The 21,652-nt window shown below is 37.4% G+C and overlaps 3 protein-coding genes across 3 annotated transcripts in view; 2 read left to right on the top strand and 1 right to left on the bottom strand.

Moving 5' to 3' along the window:
* Positions 1–204: 204 nt before the first annotated feature.
* LOC307160563 (uncharacterized protein) lies at positions 205–21,400 on the bottom strand (the record flags this gene model as incomplete). Its single annotated transcript, XM_079874721.1, has 4 exons — positions 205–265; positions 3,975–4,029; positions 19,964–20,028; positions 21,142–21,400. The coding sequence occupies 4 exons, from the start codon at positions 21,398–21,400 to the stop codon at positions 234–236; spliced, it is 411 nt and encodes a 136-aa protein (XP_079730847.1). The 3' UTR covers positions 205–233.
* Positions 18,696–19,969, top strand: psmg3 (proteasome (prosome, macropain) assembly chaperone 3). The gene is made up of 3 exons (XM_079874735.1): positions 18,696–18,831; positions 19,212–19,444; positions 19,535–19,969. The coding sequence occupies exons 2-3, from the start codon at positions 19,229–19,231 to the stop codon at positions 19,685–19,687; spliced, it is 369 nt and encodes a 122-aa protein (XP_079730861.1). The 5' UTR covers positions 18,696–18,831; positions 19,212–19,228; the 3' UTR covers positions 19,688–19,969.
* Positions 21,217–21,652, top strand: part of tmem184a (transmembrane protein 184a) — a 15,930-nt gene continuing 15,494 nt past the window's right edge. Inside the window, exon 1 of the mRNA XM_079874700.1 lies at positions 21,217–21,641. The gene's annotated coding sequence lies outside the window, so the exon portion shown is untranslated. The remainder of the gene's footprint in view (positions 21,642–21,652) is intronic.

Below are 21,652 nucleotides of genomic sequence, written 5' to 3'. Positions count from 1 at the left end.
GACGGGGTCATTCATCTCTGAAATTACATGTCCTGGGAAAACATTCCCTGCACTTTATTTCAATCAGGACCCAAGGATTGTAAACAATGGACATAAAAGTCAGCGGTGATAAATCGCTCTGTTCGGTTACATATGATTCCAGGCCCTTTTAGGGACTTACTTGATCAAATTTTCAATTGATCCTGTCATCTCTCTCCATTCTGTTGTATGTGAGTACTTCGAGTGATGTAATTTCAGAATGGATCCAGATGGGATTTAATTGGGGCTGTCAATTGATAGAAAATGAAAATCAAATTAATATGCAGATTCATTAACAGAATATACATATACAGTATGTATGTATGTATGTATGTATGTATGTATGTATGTATGTATGTATATATATATATATATATATATATATATATATACTCACCTAAAGGATTATTAGGAACACCTGTTCAATTTCTCATTAATGCAATTATCTAATCAACCAATCACATGGCAGTTGCTTCAATGCATTTAGGGGTGTGGTCCTGGTCAAGACAATCTCCTGAACTCCAGACTGAATGTCAGAATGGGAAAGAAAGGTGATTTAAGCAATTTTGAGCGTGGCATGGTTGTTGGTGCCAGACGGGCCGGACTGAGTATTTCACAATCTGCTCAGTTACTGGGATTTTCACGCACAACCATTTCTAGGGTTTACAAAGAATGGTGTGAAAAGGGAAAAACATCCAGTATGCGGCAGTCCTGTGGGCGAAAATGCCTTGTTGATGCTAGAGGTCAGAGGAGAATGGGCCGACTGATTCAAGCTGATAGAAGAGCAACTTTAACTGAAATAACCACTCGTTACAACCGAGGTATGCAGCAAAGCATTTGTGAAGCCACAACACGCACAACCTTGAGGCGGATGGGCTACAACAGCAGAAGACCCCACCGGGTACCACTCATCTCCACTACAAATAGGAAAAAGAGGCTACAATTTGCACGAGCTCACCAAAATTGGACAGTTGAAGACTGGAAAAATGTTGCCTGGTCTGATGAGTCTCGATTTCTGTTGAGACATTCAGATGGTAGAGTCAGAATTTGGCGTAAACAGAATGAGAACATGGATCCATCATGCCTTGTTACCACTGTGCAGGCTGGTGGTGGTGTAATGGTGTGGTGGATGTTTTCTTGGCACACTTTAGGCCCCTTACTGCCAATTGGGCATCGTTTAAATGCCACGGCCTACCTGAGCATTGTTTCTGACCATGTCCATCCCTTTATGACCACCATGTACCCATCCTCTGATGGCTACTTCCAGCAGGATAATGCACCATGTCACAAAGCTCGAATCATTTCAAATTGGTTTCTTGAACATGACAATGAGTTCACTGTACTAAAATGGTCCCCACAGTCACCAGATCTCAACCCAATAGAGCATCTTTGGGATGTGGTGGAACGGGAGCTCCGTGCCCTGGATGTGCATCCCACAAATCTCCATCAACTGCAAGATGCTATCCTATCAATATGGGCCAACATTTCTAAAGAATGCTTTCAGCACCTTGTTGAATCAATGCCACGTAAAATTAAGGCAGTTCTGAAGGCGAAAGGGGGTCAAACACAGTATTAGTATGGTGTTCCTAATAATCCTTTAGGTGAGTGTATATATATATATATATATATATATATATATATATATATATATATATATATATATATATATATATATATATATATATATATATACATATATACATACATACATAGCCTACATACATACATACATATAAGCCACCAAATTAGAAGTATATAAAGACAATAAAGGACAGTATGAAGGACATGATAGATAAAATAATGCTGACTTTTAAAGAAAGTCTTTTATTTTAATTGATTTATAGAATTCCATATATTTGTTAAGGAAAGCAACTAAAAAAAAGATATTATATTATTGTGGCAGATAAAAGCATTAAAAAGACCTTAATTAATGACTAGACATTTATATATAGACATTGTCTATAAACAGACAAATGTTGATCAATCTGATTAATTATCTTAATTCGAATCAAAAGGTTGAGTTAGAAGTCTTTTATTCATTAATAGTTTAATGAAACAAGCCCTATAGTTTTAAAATGCAAAACCAACATTCATTCAATCCAGATTTGTTTCACAGAAAAGGAAAACAGATACTAGTGTGAATAATCTCAGACAAATCGGCCCCCATAAAGTCTCATCTCTAGCTATTAGGCTTTCAGATTTCACTTATCAAACATCCAGGCTGATGTTACTAGTGTGCAGAATAACCAGTCAGGTCAGGGCCCTTCGTGTGCCAGCATGACTGACTTGGCAATATGAAAGCCCAATAATGTGATGGAGAGGCAATTTACCGCAGCTCTCCATCTTTCTCTATGACCTTTCCTCAGATGTCTGTAATGTATGTGTGTGTCTCCCACCACAGTAAATAATGCCGTGCTGGAATCTGGGACCTTTCAACTAACCTGTGCTCAGCATCCGCCTTGCACCTCCCATCATCAGCAGGGAGAGGGAAAGATTGATGCCCAAATTCAGCTCAGTCCGCCCACAAAAACATCACTGTTGCTGCAAAATGCTGAACCCATTATTTCCCCCCCAAAAAATAAACAGATATTGCGACGAATTCATCAGGCTGAATGATGAGTGACAGGAGCGTTAATGCGAATGCGTTACACCACAAACATACGGATGAACGCCCAGAGGACAATTTGGGAAAGAAACTTTACAAGCAAATGAGCCACATTTCAGGAGACGCATAAATCAATTATCATTGTAAAGGGTTTGACCCGTGTCACACTTCGAGGAGATGAATTTGCTTATAGAACAAATCCATCTTTTGAATCATCCTTCAGTAAAGACCAAAGAAAGCTGATGAATATTTGATGCGACCTCTGCGTGGGAACTCAAAACTCTGGAATCATCAGATGTGCTCTCAGGTGTTGAAATGATCAATAAGAATCTGCTATATTTCGGCGTTTGGATGTTTCCTCGAATTCGCCTCAAATTTCTTTGCCCTTGTTCGGTCTCCAGTCACCCATTTCCGCACGACATGCAAAAAAATAATCACAGAATCACGCCACTTAACGGGCGGAAAGGTCCATTATCCGAGGACATTTCGAAACCGTTAATTTTATCGGCTCGTTCGGCAAGTGGCCATCCGGCCTGCTCTTTATCTTCTAAGAATAGCCGGCACAGGAGATGAGGAGCTGCAGCTGTTCTTCCTGAATCTCATTTACCTGCTGTCATGTCCCTGCTCTGAGACCACATCAGTAATTAATAGGGGCTTTTTTTCCACTGGCATCATCAGGAGAAGCCCCTCCAGCCACTTTCCCGAACTGGCGGCGGGACGAGCAAGACAACAGCAGTGGTTCTCTGGAGACACGTTGGCGAAGCGGCAACTTTGAGAGATCGCTGAAAAATTGAAAAGGTCGCTTTTGAAAAGGAGGCTCGTTTGGGCTCGAAATTAAAAGCAGCCAGGCCATCCACCCGAGAAGCCAGCAGTGTTGTTTTAATCACTGATTGATTTACAGCTTCACTTTCGTTGGCTGATCTTATCCTGCCATTAAACTCTCTGTGCGCACTGTAGCTTCCATAATGGGATTCTGAAGAAATGCATTCTTCATGGGATGCGATCCAAAAGCCTATCTCCTCTTAATAGCAGCACAAGATTCTGCAAGGATACGCCCTATGAAGTATGCATGACGCGGTCCATGCGCGTTTTGATCTCTGGTCTCGCATGAATTGGCTGATGCGTCGCTCTCGATATTGCTAGCTACATTTGCATTAGAGAGGAAGCCACTGCAAGTCAGCAACAACTTCTGTGGAATTAGGGAACACATTCTAATTATCGTGAGAGGGGGAATGAATCCATTTGCATAGCACTACGCATTCATGCACACCTCGACCACGGATTCTCCTGGGCCTTGTGAATGTCTCTGCGTGTTCAATTAAAAATCAGAAGTCATTCAAAGTGTAGTCACCTTGAGACTGCCGAACACCGAGATGCATTGGATTCCTCCTCCTTTTCGGGTAGCCCTAGAAGACAAAGATAAAGCTTTAATGGTCTCCCGATTAAATTTCCAGTCAACAGTCAACACAGGCTCAATGGAAAACCGTGCTGGTGGTGACATTTAAGCAAAATGATATTATGTTGCGTGTTGTCTTTCACACCACTTTCAAAGTGAAATGAGCAGCCTAAAGGTGCATTGTTATTTCAGATACAGATGAAGGTGAATCCAGCACATTTATTATGTTGGTTGTTGTACGTATCGCAGCATTTCGGAAATAAAATGTCCAGTGAGTGGTGCTAAAAGGTTATTGATCGCATATAACAATAGCGTAGCACATACACTCGTACTCGTTCACAAGGATCCGCAACAACGATTAAAAACGCTGTATTCTGCTGCCAGGCCAGTAGTTGGCGATGTCACTTTGTAGAGAAACACTATGCGTAATACAAGGAACACGCAATAGGCTACGTATGCGCATGACATCACCGTTTGGCGTTTTCACAAATTCGTGTTTTTGTAGTTTTAAACTGAGACAATAACAGGGCCGTTTACACAATACACCGTTTCAAAAAAAACAAACAAACGAAAAAAAACCGGAAAACCTTTTATGTATTTTAGATGTTCATTTACACAACAACAACGTTTTGGGGCCTGAAAATGCTAACTTTTGAAAACGGGATTCCACTGCCTCGTTTCCACTGAGCAGTACGGTATGGTACGGGACAGTACGGTACGGTTCGGGTCTGTTAACCATGATCTGGCTAGCGTTTCCACTGCCAACAGTACCCTTACTTGATAGGCGTGGTGTTTCGATCGACGTCATTTTCGCGCGAAGAAGAACATAGTAAACTACAATGGATGACATACAGCAGATCTTGTTCTTGCTTCTCGACATGTTTGTCACAAGAAGACAAGCGCCGACATTAGGCTTTTCTCAATATCAAGTACGTCGCAAAGTTTGTACTTGCCATGTGCGACTCCTACAGCGCGTTCTTAAAAGCGTCACTCAGCTCGCTACTCCGGTTATCTCTGTTAACTTACTCTGTATGTACATTTTAAGCAACAATAAAACGAAATATGTTATAAAACACCACTCTGCCTCTTTTCGTTTTCATTTAAATAAATTAAACATTATAGGGACACAAATGTGGTTCATGCGCAACGCATATTGATTATTCACTGCACGTTATACGTTATTCTATTTATAACAAAACGAAATTTAAAACACAACCCTAACGTTAGGGTAGAGTGGGGGAAAATGCCCCCCTTAAGGAAAATGTGGCATTACAGTGAAACAAAACATAAATGTGACTAGAATTGCCATCCCGGTTTTGAGTGACTATGGCAGGAGTTATTCACCAAATATTAAAATTGCTCAGCCTTCTTAATTAATTAGCATTTTGACTGAAAATATTTTTGTACAAAGGGGGCGTTTTGCCCCTGTGGTGGGGTAAAATGCCCCCCAAGGTGGGGTAAAATGCCCCCTTTCTTACAAACCAGTTTGCTTCATAGATCAACAGCAAAATTAAAAAACAAAACAAACCGCCCCATAATTTACTTCATCCCGTTGACATTGTCACATCGAATAGCTCCACACTGTATAGCCTTATCTGTGCTGTAGTAGTTCACATGAAGTTCTCATATTCCCCAAATTTCATCAGCACCACTCGTTTCATTTATAGCTGCTCATTTATATCTGGCTAACACATAGTCAGATGACAACAGGGGTTTGATGGAGATATGTTAGACTGCATATGAGGGTTTTGTTTGAAAGAGGGGTTCACCCCATGGATCCTGATATTTTCTCTTACACTTGATCAATTTTAATAATGTCATTTTCTGAATGAATACACCGCATGACACCCCGGCAGCTTATAGTGTGTGAATGTCGTCATGCTTTAGTTCCCTCGCTGCAAATATGCTCATAATGGTAAAGTCCCCAAATGGTGCAGGTAATAATAATGAAATTAAATTTTAAAGTCTCATGTCTTTATTTTAAATTAGAGCAAAGCACTGGCCATAATGGATATGAAATGGTTCCATTAAAGGCACTTTCTCAGTGTCTTACAAAGCACCCAGATAAATCTTCCCATTATACACATAGATAAATAAATGCTCTGATTAAATTACTGTCTAATTGGTCAATAATAGAACAGACCCATGGCAGGTTATTTCAGGGTCCATGTGAATCATATCAAATGTTTAATGATATTTCAATTCAACACTGAAAAACAAAAGCATTGAAGAGATCATTTTGAATTTCATAAGATGGACAAACTGAAAGCGGTGGTCACAGGTTAACTAAACTATGCCTAATCTCAATGATGCTGGAAAAATGATCTGACCAAGTTGAAAGATTATTATAAAATCTGTCAAAACCTTATGTAACAGCTTCATCTCTGAAGTTAACTCATTATTCATAATGGAGAGTGCAAATCACTGGCTCTATAAATCAGTAATTTTGAAAAACGCAGCAGTCCAGAAGGCTGTAGAATTATATTGATTCTGATTCTGAATTTCATTACACTTCTGAGCAATGATAGTTTCTCAAAGTTATTATCAGTCTTTTTTTAGTGATTGTACAAATGTGCCTGGTTGTACTCATCTGGACACAGGCTACGGTACATAAAACACACACACACGCACGCACACACACACACACAAAGACAGCCATAAGTAAACAAAGAGGATGCCTAATAATAGTGTTACCATGTAATTAGTGCCACGAGAGAAAGAGAACAGGAAAGAACATTGCAGGACAGAATATGCCAGCAAACTCATATGTGAAAGGGATGGAAGAAACAAGCTGTTGTTGTTATACAAAGCATGTCTCTCTATCGTACAAGTGCTTTGCAATGCCTATGATGGAGTAGGAAATAGTGTCACCATTGCTGTAGCTGGTTGTCAACATCCCAGTAATGAGGGGGTCTATTGGCAGACAGCACACAGGGACGCAGGCTTTGATTATTCAGACTTCCACTGGTTTCCTCTCGTACTCTGACCAACAAACTAATCAGCCAAGTTGTTGTGTCTGTTGTTACCATCCACACTAATACACCCCTGTGCACAAATCAATATATCTATTTATATTCACCCTGAACATTCATGCTATGAGGATAGACTTTCCAAAAAGTTATTCTGAAGAAGAAGAAGAAAAAAAAACTGTGTTGCCTGAAAGGCATAATCAAACATTTAAATTCTGGCACAGATTACAGTGAGATGAACTTGGGAACTGGATCCATCTGATTCATAAACAAAATGTTCAGTCTGAATTGCAAACACACACACACACACATACATATTACAATAAGGTTTAATCATAAGGTTTCTTTTGTTAACATTATGAACTAACAAACTGACACGAGACTTTTGCCTCAATAAAGTCGTAATTACTGCTTATTATTAGTTAATAAGGTAGTATTTAAGGGCGTTTTCACACCTATAGATTGTTTGTTTTGTTCCGAAACAGGGACTTAATTTGTTACAATTAAGTACATTTGCGAGTACATTTGTCCTCTTATTGGGCAGAGTTTCCTCTGCATCATCCATCAAGATGATTGACAAGTTCGCTCCATAAGCTTATTGTGGCTTTATTTGTAACTGTCGAGACAAACACAAACGCTATACAAATGTAGACGTCATTCTCGCTGTTAAATTATATACTACAGAAGACCTATATAATTTTACAGCGAGAAAGAATTCCTAAACGAACCGAACCAAGGGAGAAAACGCACCAGGTTCCGAAACAAACACTCAGGTGTGAAAGCACCTCAGATATTGGATTAGGAATGTAGAATATGTCATGCAGAACAAGGCATTAATATGTGCTTTTTAAGTACTAATAAACAGCCAATATCCTAGTAATATGCTAATAAGAAACTAATTAATAGTGAGAATTGGACCCAAAACTAAAGTGTTACTGTATATTTATAAATTAACATTATTATTATGGATTAATAAATGCTGTAAAAGTGTTCCGTGGTTCATGGTGTTAAATGACTTGAATCTAAGGTAACACTTTAAAACAAATTCCCATTTGTTAACTATAGTTAGCTAGCAAAAACTAACAATGAGCAATTTCTTAGAGCAATTATTAATCTTTGTCATTGTTACTGTAGGTAATAAAAATGCCATTGTTCATTGCTTATTCATGTTAGTTCAAAGTACATTAAGCTAAATTTGTTTTAAAAATGTATTAATAACTAACTTGAACTAACAATGAACAATACTTCTACATCATTTATTAATCTTATGTCATGTTAACTACTGTAGTTAATTCATATTAATAAATGGATCCTATTAAAAAGGGGATTCATATTAAAAAGTGTTACCTAAAGTTAACAAAAGGGTTTTGCACACAAATTCAAATTGATCCGGAGTTCTGGAGTTGACAGCTCACTGGAGAGGACGATTATCTGTGAATAATTACTTAAACTTAGGACTGTTCCTCACACATTTTTGAATTCACGCAGATTTCACGCAGATTTCACGTGAAGTTCTTCTGAAAAGATAACAGTGTATGGGTTTGGAAAACGCTATCTCACAACCAATTCGTACAAATTTGTACGAGTGAGGTCGTACGAATTTGTACGAATTAGTCACCTCGTAAAATTCATACGAACTGCCATGACATCGGGTTGATTCGGAACAACATGAAGGTGAGTACGTCATGGCAAATTTTTCATTTTCCTTGAGGCTATAGTTTAGAAAACAAACAATAATCCGGTAATAATGATGTCAGATTCTACAAAATGTTCTCCCTATGGCTCAGAGCATGTTATGGGCTGCTGGTACATTAAATGCTATGTGTGCATTTTTGTAGGTGGGGGGCAGTTTGTGTGACAGGAAGGGAAACAGTGTTTTTAGGCATGACCCATATGGTCAGCAAGCTTTTCTTGCAGAGGGATGACTGTGACTTGGCTTCATGGAGCTGAATTGTGCAAGGTCAGCCGGTAGCATGGGAGTAGGCTGATGCCCTGCTCTCTCACTGCGGAGGTTCTTAATCAGTGTGTCTAAATCCACCTCCACTAGTCCTGCCCTGCCCTGCCCTGCCCGCCAGAACCAGAGATACAGTCACCTCACACCACTGAACACAGTCACTGAAATAGATGAGAGGGTTAAAGATCAGTGATGCAGTTTCACCTACACTGCATTGACTGCCAAGGCAAAGAAGAAATACAAAATATAAAATAAAACATAAAAAAAAAATGATCGAACGAACAGACACAAACATTTCAAGGTTGAAATAATTAAGATTTCTTTATGAAAGGAGTATCTTTTGCTCAACAAGGCTGCATTTTAGATTTAAAAAAAAAAAAAAAAGTAATTGTCACAGTTTGTTGCAGCAAAAGAGTAGTTGAAGCAGGATCTGTTCGCAGCAGTTACATTTATTCACAGCAAACACAGGAGCAAACAACCGACTATACAATGGACCAAGAATGTCTAAAACTATAAGAGCTATACATACACAGAAACCAAATAGCTAAACAAGGAGCAGGTGAATCAAATCAATTAAGCAATTGAGTCGCCATGACAACAAATTAAAACATAAGGAACAATGGAAACAAAAAGGAAACGCAGATATACAAACTAAGGGGCCATTTACACAACACCATTTTCAACTAAAAAACGAAAACTTTTTTTTATGCGTTTTGTCCATTTATTCACATTTTGGGGGCCTGGAAATGCAAACTTTTGAAAACAGGATTCAAAGTTTTTGTGAACGATACCGTTATCGTCTCCGTGTAAACTACAAAAACGCGCATTTGTAAAAACGGTGACGTCATGCGCATGCATATTATGTGTTCAGGCTATAGGCGCTTAGTGTTTCTTTACAAAGTGGCATTGCCCACTACTGGCCTGGCATGAATCATACTAATAATTTTTAGTCGTTTTCGCCGATCTGTGTGAACTGGGATCTTTTTGACTATGGAAATAAGAAAAAAAAACGTTTAGATTTTTAGTACATTGTTGTCGTGTAAACGTACCGTTCATGAAAGCGAAAAATCATTACAAGTATTTTCTATTTTAATATATTTTAAAATGTAATTTATTCCTGTTTTCATATTCATGTATACATGTACTATCTTTTTACTTTCTTTTTTCTTTTAAATATGTTCGTTCCATACCCTAGGCTTTGCTATGACTTGCATTTTAAGATGGTCTGGCAACAGTTCATTTGAACTGGATCTTTCCAACTGTCTTTAATTATAAATTGGCCATGTAGCTTATATAACAAAATTGTTCTGCTTTTGTGTTTATATGAATCTCAATTAGGTTTTTTTATTTTTTTATTTTTTTATGTTTCAAGGACTATTAGTTTGCCCATGGAATTATTTCTATAAAGAGACTATGGGTACTTTAAATGTTTCCAAAACAATGGCAATAAAACAATAAAAACAACAAAAAGCATTCCTGTAACAATTATTCAAAGCATGTTCATGTTTATACAGTAGTTAAATATCACAGAAAATCTGATGTGCATGGTCACAAAAAAAAACCCTCCTTTAAATGTCAGGCATTAATTTAAGAGTGATTCCATACTCAAGACTCCCATATGAGCATTATGGGAAATCCATAATGTGAAGCCTGCTTTTAAAAGGCCACAATTCTAATACAGTCAGTGTGTTTAACTCTCCAAACATTGTGGGAATGCTATCTGTAATGTTGCACAGCACTCTAGTGGTCACTTGGGGAACATATGCATTTCTTTCTCTCTCTCTGTGTGTGTGTGTGTGTGTGTGTGTGTGTGTGTGTGTGTGTGTGTGTGTGTGTGTGTGTGTGTGTGTGTGTGTGTGTGTGTGTGTGTGTGTGTGTGTGTGTGTGTGTGTGTGTGTGTGTGTGTGTGTGGGCGTGTGTGTGTACGCGCGCGTGTGTGTGTGTGTGTGTGTGTGTGTGTGTGTGTACGTGGGTATGTGTCTGTGTGTCTTCGTTGGTACACTTATTTCATGAATGAGCCCCTGACATAAGGCTCCAGATGGTAGAAGAGCAATTTTCATTACATGTATTGTTGACTTCCACTCACATCATGAATCTAGCCTTACAGATCAACATGAATCAGACTCTAAGCGACTGAGACGCCGATGCCGTGGATGAACTGGTGCATTCAACCTCTCTCAAAGAGTGCTGATGATGTATTCCATGTGACGTAGATGCCCATGAATATGCATAAGGCTATTTGCGATAACACTGAAAGGAGGAGGAAGGAAGTAACTCTGATGATTGTTGGATATTTAAAGTCAACAGGAAATCAAAATCAACTCCATTTACTTTTTTTAATGCACATTCCTGGTCTTATTGTGAATGATTCTGTGCATGATTCTGTGCATGTTATTACAGAGAGAGAAAAAAATCATTATAATTTGTCTTCATAATCAAAATAAAATTACCGAAATTAATCGATTTTTGCTAAAAACTCTAAAACTATATTTGGTTCAACTCTCCATACCAGAAGGTGGCAGTAGTCTGTACTTGATATTTTGCCAGAGAAACCGGAAGAGCTAGGACTGACTTCCGTCACTTCCACTCTTCTTACCGCGTGCTGGTTGACAGAATGATCTCTCTTATCAACGAGCTCAATCGCAAATTCAACATACTCAATCGGCCGAAAACGGACAGCAGTGTTACGATTTGTGCCAACAGTGCAAAAAAAACTCACTTTGTATTTTATAGCATTCCATCCACACTGGCGAAAGAAATGAAGATGTACATGAAATATCACGGAAATCATTTAGTGCCAGTATTTAGTAAAAAAATAAAAAAAATAAGTGGCTCTACACGAAGATAGGCTTCTACATTAACCACTAGTCCAAAACTTTCTCTCAATTCTTAGTCCAACCCTATATTTTTTTTCCCCCTTATCATGTTTAACTCAAAATAAATAAAACAATTAATCACAAAGTAAATTTGATTGTGAATGTGTTGGCTCTTCCCCATCCCGCAACTGTTCTATGCGTGTCTGTGGGTGTGCAGGACAGACACAGATGACTGTTGCCAGGGGTGGGTTGTCATATCAATGGAGCAGAAAGTATTCTGTGAGGTAACCGACCCATGGCAGCTCTCATTAACCCCTGGTGAGTGCACTCTTTCAGGGATATGTGGGTCTGCGCTGCGCCCCGAGCCTTAACTCAGACTCTTTGAATCTGACAACACACATTCTGACAGGAAGCTGCACTCCACACATATGAAAGACATATCAAGATGTCCAAGACATACATCCAGATGTATCTTCTTTATCTACATCAGTTTACTTTGATTAAATTAAAGGGACAGTTCAATCAAAAATAAAAAAAAAATCAGTCATTATTTTACTCACCCAAAGGTTGTATCCAGCAACAACATGACATTTTAATTTCCGGCTGAACTATTCCTTTAAATTCTGTAACTGTAGGGAGTACAGACAACATTTGGAGCTTAATGTTTCCCATGTCTCGATTCTGACAAATCAATGTGAATAATTACTCACGGCATGCATGAAACAAAAATCTTAATTATCACTTTTTAAGTCACGTCTCCCAACCTGAAAAACGGATGTCCATCACGTCTGTATATAATCTTGTTCTCATTCAGAACTTCAATGAAAGGGAGTCTGAACAAAAGAGTGCAGGTATGTGGCAAAATGTGAGGCTTACACAAGGATAAAATGTACCTCTAATTAAATCCCACCAGCCAATCAGACTTATCTTCCTGCTGCGGGAACAGAAAGAACCCAAACGACATGCATATTTCCAGCAGAACATAAAAGAGATATTAAAATGATAGTCCTCTTCTGTGGGAGGTGTTCATGAACAATGAATGTGCTTGTTCCTTCCTTTTATCGACCATGATAGGCATTTCGCTTGCTTCTTCCTCAGCCTCCGGAGCACAAAACCCATAAAGCTTCTGATTGAGCAGCAAATCACTTCTCAGCATGTTTATAACATGCATGCATGCCCATTTTACCTAATGCTAATAGCAGAGAGTGATTAAGCTGCTTTAGAGGAAAAATGCCACATTTGAGATTTGTTTTGGCAAACAAGTTTCCCTTTACATGATGGCAAAAGATCATGGAACCATCATCATCTCTGTGCTGCTGCACATGTAACATACATGAATTAACCCCCGTAGCAGATCTATACAGGTGGTGCTGGGGAGGTGGAGGGTTTCTGAAAGTGCGCTGCAGACAGTAACAGAAAACAATGCCAAGTATTTGAATGTTTGAGCAGGAAGCTCATTCACTGTAAAAAGTGAACAGTTGGATCAACTTAAAAAAATTAAAGAATTTAAGTTTTCTCAACTTAAATTATCACGTTTTACGTGATTTCTTTAGGTGTTACCAATTGAAGTAATTTTTTTAAGTTGATCCAGCTGTTCACTTTTTACAGTGTTGGTCGCTGATTAAACGGTAACCAATCAGCTTGTGCTATGTAAATAACGACATGATTGCTACCAATAAGTTAAAGACCTATCAGCCTGCACCATTCAGAGTTTCATGCCAGAACTATGTAATAATTTAAGTTTACATTACAATACTACCATTATTGTCTCAAATTCTTCACTTCACCAAGCTTTTATTCTGGCAGATAATGGTGGAATGCTGTAAACTTAGAAGTTTGTGTGATGTTGGAAATGATGCGATATATGTAATATATGTAAATAAAGTAAACCCCAGCGCATGTTGCGTTCCCTAATGCATGCTAGCCCTACCCTACAAGGGTAGATGGGGATAAGAAATCTCAGTAAAACCCGCAGAAGTGGGAGAGGTGACTCGATTTACAAACCGCCGTCACCTTCCTGTTGTCATGTGCGAATTACGTTGCTTCCTGATATCATGTGCGCAAACACATATAACCTACATTTATATAAAACAGTTAGGTCCGGTCGAACAATGTATTAATTAAATTCAGATTGGATTATGTTGGTAATGGTAATAGGAATTTACCTAACGCTAAAAAAAGTGCTTTCGACCTTCTTTTTGATCTGAATGGTGTGGAAAACACTTGAGTTTTGCCACAAACTTGTCCCACCGCCTAGAACGCAACTGAATGCTTTTTCAAGTGCCTCCATACTTGAAAAACTGCAGAACACTACTTTTAAACAGGAAATGACGGAATAATTACATACATATTTACAGTGGGTCTATTCGCACGGGATTAGTATTACCTGAGGTAATTTTTCCGGACCTTTTTACAGAAGCTAAATGTCGCAGGAATCTTTACTGACATCGTCCGTAATGATTACTGAGATGGCACATTCGGACGGGACTAAAATCACTGAGAAGCTCTGGTAATAATGACTTTACCCCACCTCTCCAGACTAAAACTAATCCCGTCCGAATCTGTCCGAGATTATCAGTCAGATCTCACTGGGATCATTTTGTACAGTCTGACAAGCAACAATCACAAAGGACCGTAAAAATCATACAGTGTACACCTGGCTTTAATCTAGGTTCTGGCTTCAATAAACGACAGGATGAAAAACAAACTGAAAACAACCTACAATTACAGTCATGACAGGCTGACACTGCATTGTAAATTTCATTCTAAAACAAGCAAGTATGTTAATGTGAATTAGTGACATTTTAAATGACATTTCACAGAACTAATCCTCCATTCACCTGCTCTATCCAGATGGTCTGCGGAGAGAGAGAGAAACAGAAAGAGAGCGAGCACACTGGCACTTCTAGTCAACCTTGTGACGAAAGTGCAAAGATGGCAACTTCTTTCAGGCAGATGTAAAGCTCAAAGGCTTCAGGATAAGTCTGGCAGAGTAGCTACAGTCTGGAACACAAAGAGCAGCCTCAGTGAACATGGCACACACTGTCAAATGGACTAGACTCAGCAAAAGTATGACACATCCACACTAGATCCACTGACAGGGGCGAGGCAGCCAGAGGATAAAGTTATCCAGACAAACCACACACAATCAGGCTGTTCCAGGTGGATAGAGAGGATAATGCAGAACATTTTGAAATAGATTTACGCGTTTGTCTGTTTGTCTATTAAAAAAAAAAAAAAAACTGAGCAAAGCTTCGTGATCAAAATATTTAGACTTGAATCAAGCACGACTCATTTGAATTGCCATGTTTGAAATAGACAAAATGAGCAGTGCTGTAACGTTTACGAAGCACCCAAGCGACATATGAAATGTAGCCATTACACAAACTGAAGTACAAATTACTCTGAATTTAACTATAAAACTACTAAAGTACTAAAGAAAATGTCCCATTTCTCAGGAATCACTGATTTGAAAAATGTGACTCCGTTAAAAATTATGTGTAAAGTAAATATGTCACTGCCTTTAATACACATTTAGTTGACTACATTTTGTTTTCTTGTCACTCATCTATCTTGTTTCTTTTCATTTTAGCTAGGTCAAGTCAAGTCAAGTCAAGTATAGGCTATTTGTATAGCGCTTTTCACAATACAGACTGTATCAAAGCAGCTTCACAGTATTAAATCAAAATAACACAACAAGGTTTGTTTCTAGTGGAAAAAACGTTTACATACATAGGCATATGTTTGAAAGAAGTCTCTAATGCTCACCATGACTGCATTTGTTTGATCAAAAATACAATAAAAACAGTATTATTGTTAAATATTAAAAATATTAAAATTAATAAATTAGTATTCATGGCAAAGCTGAATTTTCAGCATCAGTTCAGTGTCACATGATCCTTTAGAAATCATTCTAATATGCTGATTTGCTGCTCAAGAATTTTTTTAAATATAATTATCAATGTTGAAAACAGTTGTGCCATTTAATTCTGTGTAGGCTACTGAAAGCTCAAAAGAACAGCATTGGAATATAAATATTTTGTAACATTAATGTCTTTATACGCTTTTGATCAATTTATTGCGTTGCTAAATCATTCATTCATTCAAAAAAAAAGGCTAACGTTACTTACGGTATAGCTTACATATTTTTTATGATGTTTGATGTCATAACAATAATACAAGTAAAAAAGTAGTAATATACCTACTATTTGATGTTAACAAATCGTAATTATATACAATGCTATACAAAAGTGACAAAACTGTCACGGAAAATAAATTCAACAGACCATCTCCTCCACAGACTATGGAAGCCCGTTTCCGCCACATTGTAAAAAAATAAAGATTCTTTAAGTCATAATAATGAGAAACTTTCTCATAATTATGACTTAACATCTCGTAATAATGAGAAACTTTCTCGTAATAATGAGAAACTTTCTCGTAATAATGACTTAACATCTCGTAATAATGAGAAACTTTCTCATAATAATGAGAAACTTTCTCGTAATAATGACTTAACATCTCGTAATAATGAGAAACTTTCTCGTAATAATGAGAAACTTTCTCGTAATAATGACTTAACATCTCGTAATAATGAGAAACTTTCTCATTTATGACTTAACATCTCGTAATAATGAGAAACTTTCTCGTAATAATGACTTAACATCTCGTAATAATGAGAAACTTTCTCATAATAATGACTTAACATCTCGTAATAATGAGAAACTTTCTCGTAATAATGAGAAACTTTCTCATAATAATGACTTATTTTCTCGCACTTCTACGCATGCGCAAAGCAGCGGAGCAGAAGGGAGTGCCACACTAGCGACATCCGCTGGTCAAAGCCGTGTAAATGCATCACAGCAAACTTGGCACGCTCTGCAGTGAATAACATTAAAGATAAATGATCAGTATATGAGACAGGCTTCCATACTAGATAGTCTTTTATTCATTTGTAATATTCATTTGTATTTTTGTGTATGAACAAGCAGCAATACAAGGGTGATCCATGGATTTCAAATAGACGGAGGGATGACAGCACACCTTTCCAAATCTGTTTAAGAACACTTCATCTGGAAATCTGTGTAAGGGTCCGTTCATACAGAACGCGCTTTTTCATTGCTTTTCTAGGCAAACGCGCACTAGACGGACGTTGCGCTCGCTCTTCTGCAGCGTCTTGCGCATGACACGGCGTTCTAAATTGAAAAGAAGTTCAGCTTTTAAAAACACGTCTCGACCTTGCGTTTTCCCCCATTCCACTGCCCACTTATGTTTAAATGTCCCCAAAGTCATAAACATCTTAAAGGTGATTTCTGTATTGATATCTTCCAGATGAACCTGCACATCAAATATCCTAGAAGCATCTGCAAAATACGTGTTATATTAACACACATATGTGTTACACTTAAACTTGACGAATAAATGTAATATTCCAACTTTAATCTGATAGTTTTGTAAATTCATGTTTACAATTTCCATCGGTGTGCACAAGCAGGCGTCCTTCGTTACCATGGTAACCGTCCTGCTTCTGCATTCCACTTTTACACCTTATCGTGCGCATGGAAAAGTATGGAAGATAGGCCTACTGATGATGTTATTTAATGATACTACAGATTGCACTTAGTAGATCAAACTGACTTTAATGAAAACAACTGTTTTGCAGAGCGTGCCAAGTTTGCTGTGATGCATTTACACGGCTTTGACCAGCGGATGTCGCTAGTGTGGCACGCCCTTCTGCTCCGCTGCTTTGCGCATGCGTAGAAGTGCGAGAAAATAAGTCATTATTACGAGAAAGTTTCTCATTATTATGAGATGTTAAGTCATTATTACGAGAAAGTTTCTCATTATTACGAGATGTTAAGTCATTATTACGAGAAAGTTTCTCATTATTACGAGATGTTAAGTCATTATTTCGAGAAAGTTTCTCATTATTACGAGATGTTAAGTCATTATTATGAGAAAGTTTCTCATTATTACGAGATGTTAAGTCATTATTTCGAGAAAGTTTCTCATTATTACGAGATGTTAAGTCATTATTATGAGAAAGTTTCTCATTATTACGAGATGTTAAGTCATTATTATGAGAAAGTTTCTCATTATTACGAGATGTTTAAGTCATAATTACGAGAAAGTTTCTCATTATTATGAGATGTTAAGTCATTATTACGAGAAAGTTTCTCATTATTATGATAAAGTTTCTCATTATTACGAGATGTTAAGTCATTATTATGATAAAGTTTCTCATTATTATGAGATGTTAAGTCATTATTATGAGAAAGTTTCTCATTATTACGAGATGTTAAGTCATTATTATGAGAAAGTTTCTCATTATTACGAGATGTTTAAGTCATAATTACGAGAAAGTTTCTCATTATTATGAGATGTTAAGTCATTATTACGAGAAAGTTTCTCATTATTATGAGAAAGTTTCTCATTATTATGAGATGTTAAGTCATTATTATGAGAAAGTTTCTCATTATTACGAGATGTTAAGTCATTATTACGAGAAAGTTTCTCATTATTATGAGATGTTAAGTCATTATTACGAGAAAGTTTCTCATTATTATGAGATGTTAAGTCATTATTATGAGAAAGTTTCTCATTATTACGAGATGTTAAGTCATAATTACGAGAAAGTTTCTCATTATTATGAGATGTTAAGTCATTATTACGAGAAAGTTTCTCATTATTATGAGAAAGTTTCTCATTATTATGAGATGTTAAGTCATTATTATGAGAAAGTTTCTCATTATTACGAGATGTTAAGTCATTATTATGAGAAAGTTTCTCATTATTACGAGATGTTTAAGTCATAATTACGAGAAAGTTTCTCATTATTATGAGATGTTAAGTCATTATTATGAGAAAGTTTCTCATTATTATGACTTAAAGAATCTTTTTTTTTTACTCAACGTGGCGGAAACGGGCTTCCATAACAGACAGCTTATCTCAACTTCTCTCATCTTTCCCTTGTCATGCGTAGATGAGGCGCATCCACTTTTCCGTCTTCGCTGAGGGATGTTAGCAAACGGATTCACATTCGACCTAAGAGGATAATTAACGACTTTAAACTAGCGGTGAGAAAGCTTTGTTACTTCTGCGCTATTTGTTTAACAGTTTGCATTGTGTTTTTGAATACCATTCGGCTACTGCAGATATCACGGTTGTAATATCTAGTTCTCCGCTTGAGACTCTGAAGCCTCGGTGTTTCCTGTGTCGTCTGACCGCTTTTGTCAAGCTAGACAGCAGCGATATCATGCGGCCTACTATCGCTGTAGCTTCGTGCTTCTCCTATACAGAGATGAATGAATAAGCGAAGCATGCTTCTTCTTTTCTATTTGCTTATTACTTAAATAACCAATCCTATGTCTTTCTCGTTTTTAACTTTTTCAGTTGTGAGAGTTTTGTCACTATTTGGTCGGATGTTTCTAACTAACTTAAACTTATTTATTTTCAGGTGTAACTAAGTAAATAATGGCTCCTCAACCCGTCATCCGATCAAGACAAATGGAAAAAGCAATAAACGGAATACCAACTCAAGTTGTCTGCACGGAATTCAGCAACTATATTTTTATAGTTCTGACACAGTATGGTAAAATTGGGACACTTGTGTCGATAACACCTGACACAAGGTCTGGTGACATCAGTGTACCCATGTTCACAACTAGAGTATTGCTGGGAAAGGATGAGGTACGGTTTTTGTATGTTTTTGTTGGATTATCAATATGGCAAATAAAATCATCTGTGTATTTCACCATGAGCTTTTTATCTCTTTTGCAGCCTCTTACACACGTCTACGCCAAGAATGTCACAACGTTTGTCTCACAGGAATCCGGCAACCGACCGGTTCTGTTGGGCCTTTCACTTAAAGACAACAGTGCTGCAACTATGAAAACTGTTAAAGATATGATCAAAGGCTGTCAAGTTTGGTGAAAAGGATGCTAAACTGCAAACGCACTAGATAAGGACAAATTACGTATCTGGAATTTAAAAAAACAAAAACAAAAAAAACACATGGCTTGTCTTCTGTGAATTTAGACGTACCCAAGATACCTGTGCAGACAATCTTAGTTGCAATCTGTACAAAGCTTGAAATGCTTGATTTTCTTTTTTTAAATTAAAACAGAGTACTGTTCAAGATCATTACTTTTTGCTTCTGTATAATGGATGTCTTTCAGCTGTCAAAGATTAAAAGTTATATTTTCTTACCTTGAATATTTTAGTGGTGTTTAAATGTCTCGCACCAATCCCATGGCCTTTGAAAAGGGACCTGGCTAAACACATGCACCATTAGCATCACATGAACTGTCTGCCAAACCATTATAGACTGCAACAGTGTCCGCCCACTTTTTTACCAGCCTTGGTTGTGGAAGTATTTATTTTTTATGTCTTTGTTCAAAAGCTATAGGCCATGAACCAAACCAACCAGCTATGATGTGAATCACAACATTAACAACTTTGATTTGAATCAAACAAGAAGTATTTGAAAATCGGACAAAAAGACAGGTACAAGACTGTTTACTTAGCTTCTTCAATGAGAGAAAGAACTACAATCCCATGAAGCTTTATGAACGACATAATCAATATAACAACAATGAATAAATATAAACTATTTAAAGATTTAGAAACAATATACTTCAAGTTTATTGCTAAATGCAAAGAGAGACTTGACTCAATTATGTCATTCGCAGTACTTCATGGGGGTTAATATAATAGTAATATAATATTTTACAAAATGTTCATTGTTAAACATGATTATTTGTAAAAAAATAAAAATAAGGTGAAATAATGCAAGCTGATGGCTTTATACACCATCGATTAACAACCTCTTTCCTCACAGAAGGTCTGCCTTTAAAGGTTTTTAAGTTATTGTTAAACAATTCCTCTAAGGACAAAGTGAAAGGGATTTTTACCTCCTGAATGCTACTCTTACACTCTATTCCTGTTGGAGAATAAATTATTGTTTATTACTAATCACTATTGTATCCAGTGTCAAGCCTCTTATTATGTCTGGTGTCTAATTTACCCCAAAGCAACTGTGACGTCTCTGAAAAACGTAAATTATATTTATTAGAATAATCCATAAACATGCACATCTTGCGTTACAGGGTTTTCAAAATGCCTGCACACATTTTTACCCAATCAGTGATGTATGGGAGCATTTTGACCCCACACACAAAAAAACCATTGCTGACATTTACACTCAATTGGATCTGAGGCTCCTTTTAAATATCACAGTGCCCAAGTTTACCTGAATTAATCCTATATTATTTATATCAGTAATTCACATTTATGTTCTCTTCTCAGGTACTTGTTATTTTATTGAGCTCTATAATAAATTTCAGTTTGTTAATTGAGATTGCACGTGTGCAGTAGGAATAGTCTACCTTTGATCAACAGGTGCTCGTCTCTGCCTGTCATGTCACGTGACCAAAGACTGAAGTCGCAAGGCAAGGTCACATGACCTGGGTGTGCTGTTGTGTCGCGAAGTACGTACACCTGCTGAGACGGAACAAGCTTGTTGGCGTGGAATTGGGAAAAGGCTTTAGGAAAATAGCCGTGTATACTTTTCTTTGCTTCGGGATTTGTATCACAATCAATTAGTTTCCCGTCGCGGCTGTTTTCACCGAGTTGAATGAGTTCCATCAGACCTGTCAATAGTTAAACGAGGAAGTGCGCGCTTGACTCATCGGTGTCGTCGCGCGGGCCGTGTGTCCAGTGTCTACCTATGGCTACATGTCGCATATTGATCTTTCTGTAAGCACTTATGTATGGAATGCATTTATTGTTTTAGTCCCCCTACGATGTTCAGAGTTAAGTGACGTTTATGATAAACTGATTTGAGTTTGATCGCACTGAACTTCTCACAGGTGTTGACGGTATCAAGGTAGGTGTTTC

The sequence above is a fragment of the Squalius cephalus genome (assembly GCF_949319135.1).
Source record: "Squalius cephalus genome assembly, chromosome: 1".
NCBI lineage: Eukaryota > Metazoa > Chordata > Actinopteri > Cypriniformes > Leuciscidae > Squalius > Squalius cephalus.
The sequence above is the reverse complement of the archived record's forward strand: the minus strand, read 5'-3'. Positions and strand labels throughout refer to the sequence as shown.

Coding starts and splice junctions, on each gene's coding strand:
- psmg3 (XM_079874735.1), top strand. CDS start 19,229: ATGGCTCCTCAACCCGTCATCCGATCAAGACAAATGGAAAAAGCAATA. Junction 19,445..19,534: donor TATTGCTGGGAAAGGATGAG/GTACGGTTTTTG, acceptor TCTCTTTTGCAG/CCTCTTACACACGTCTACGC.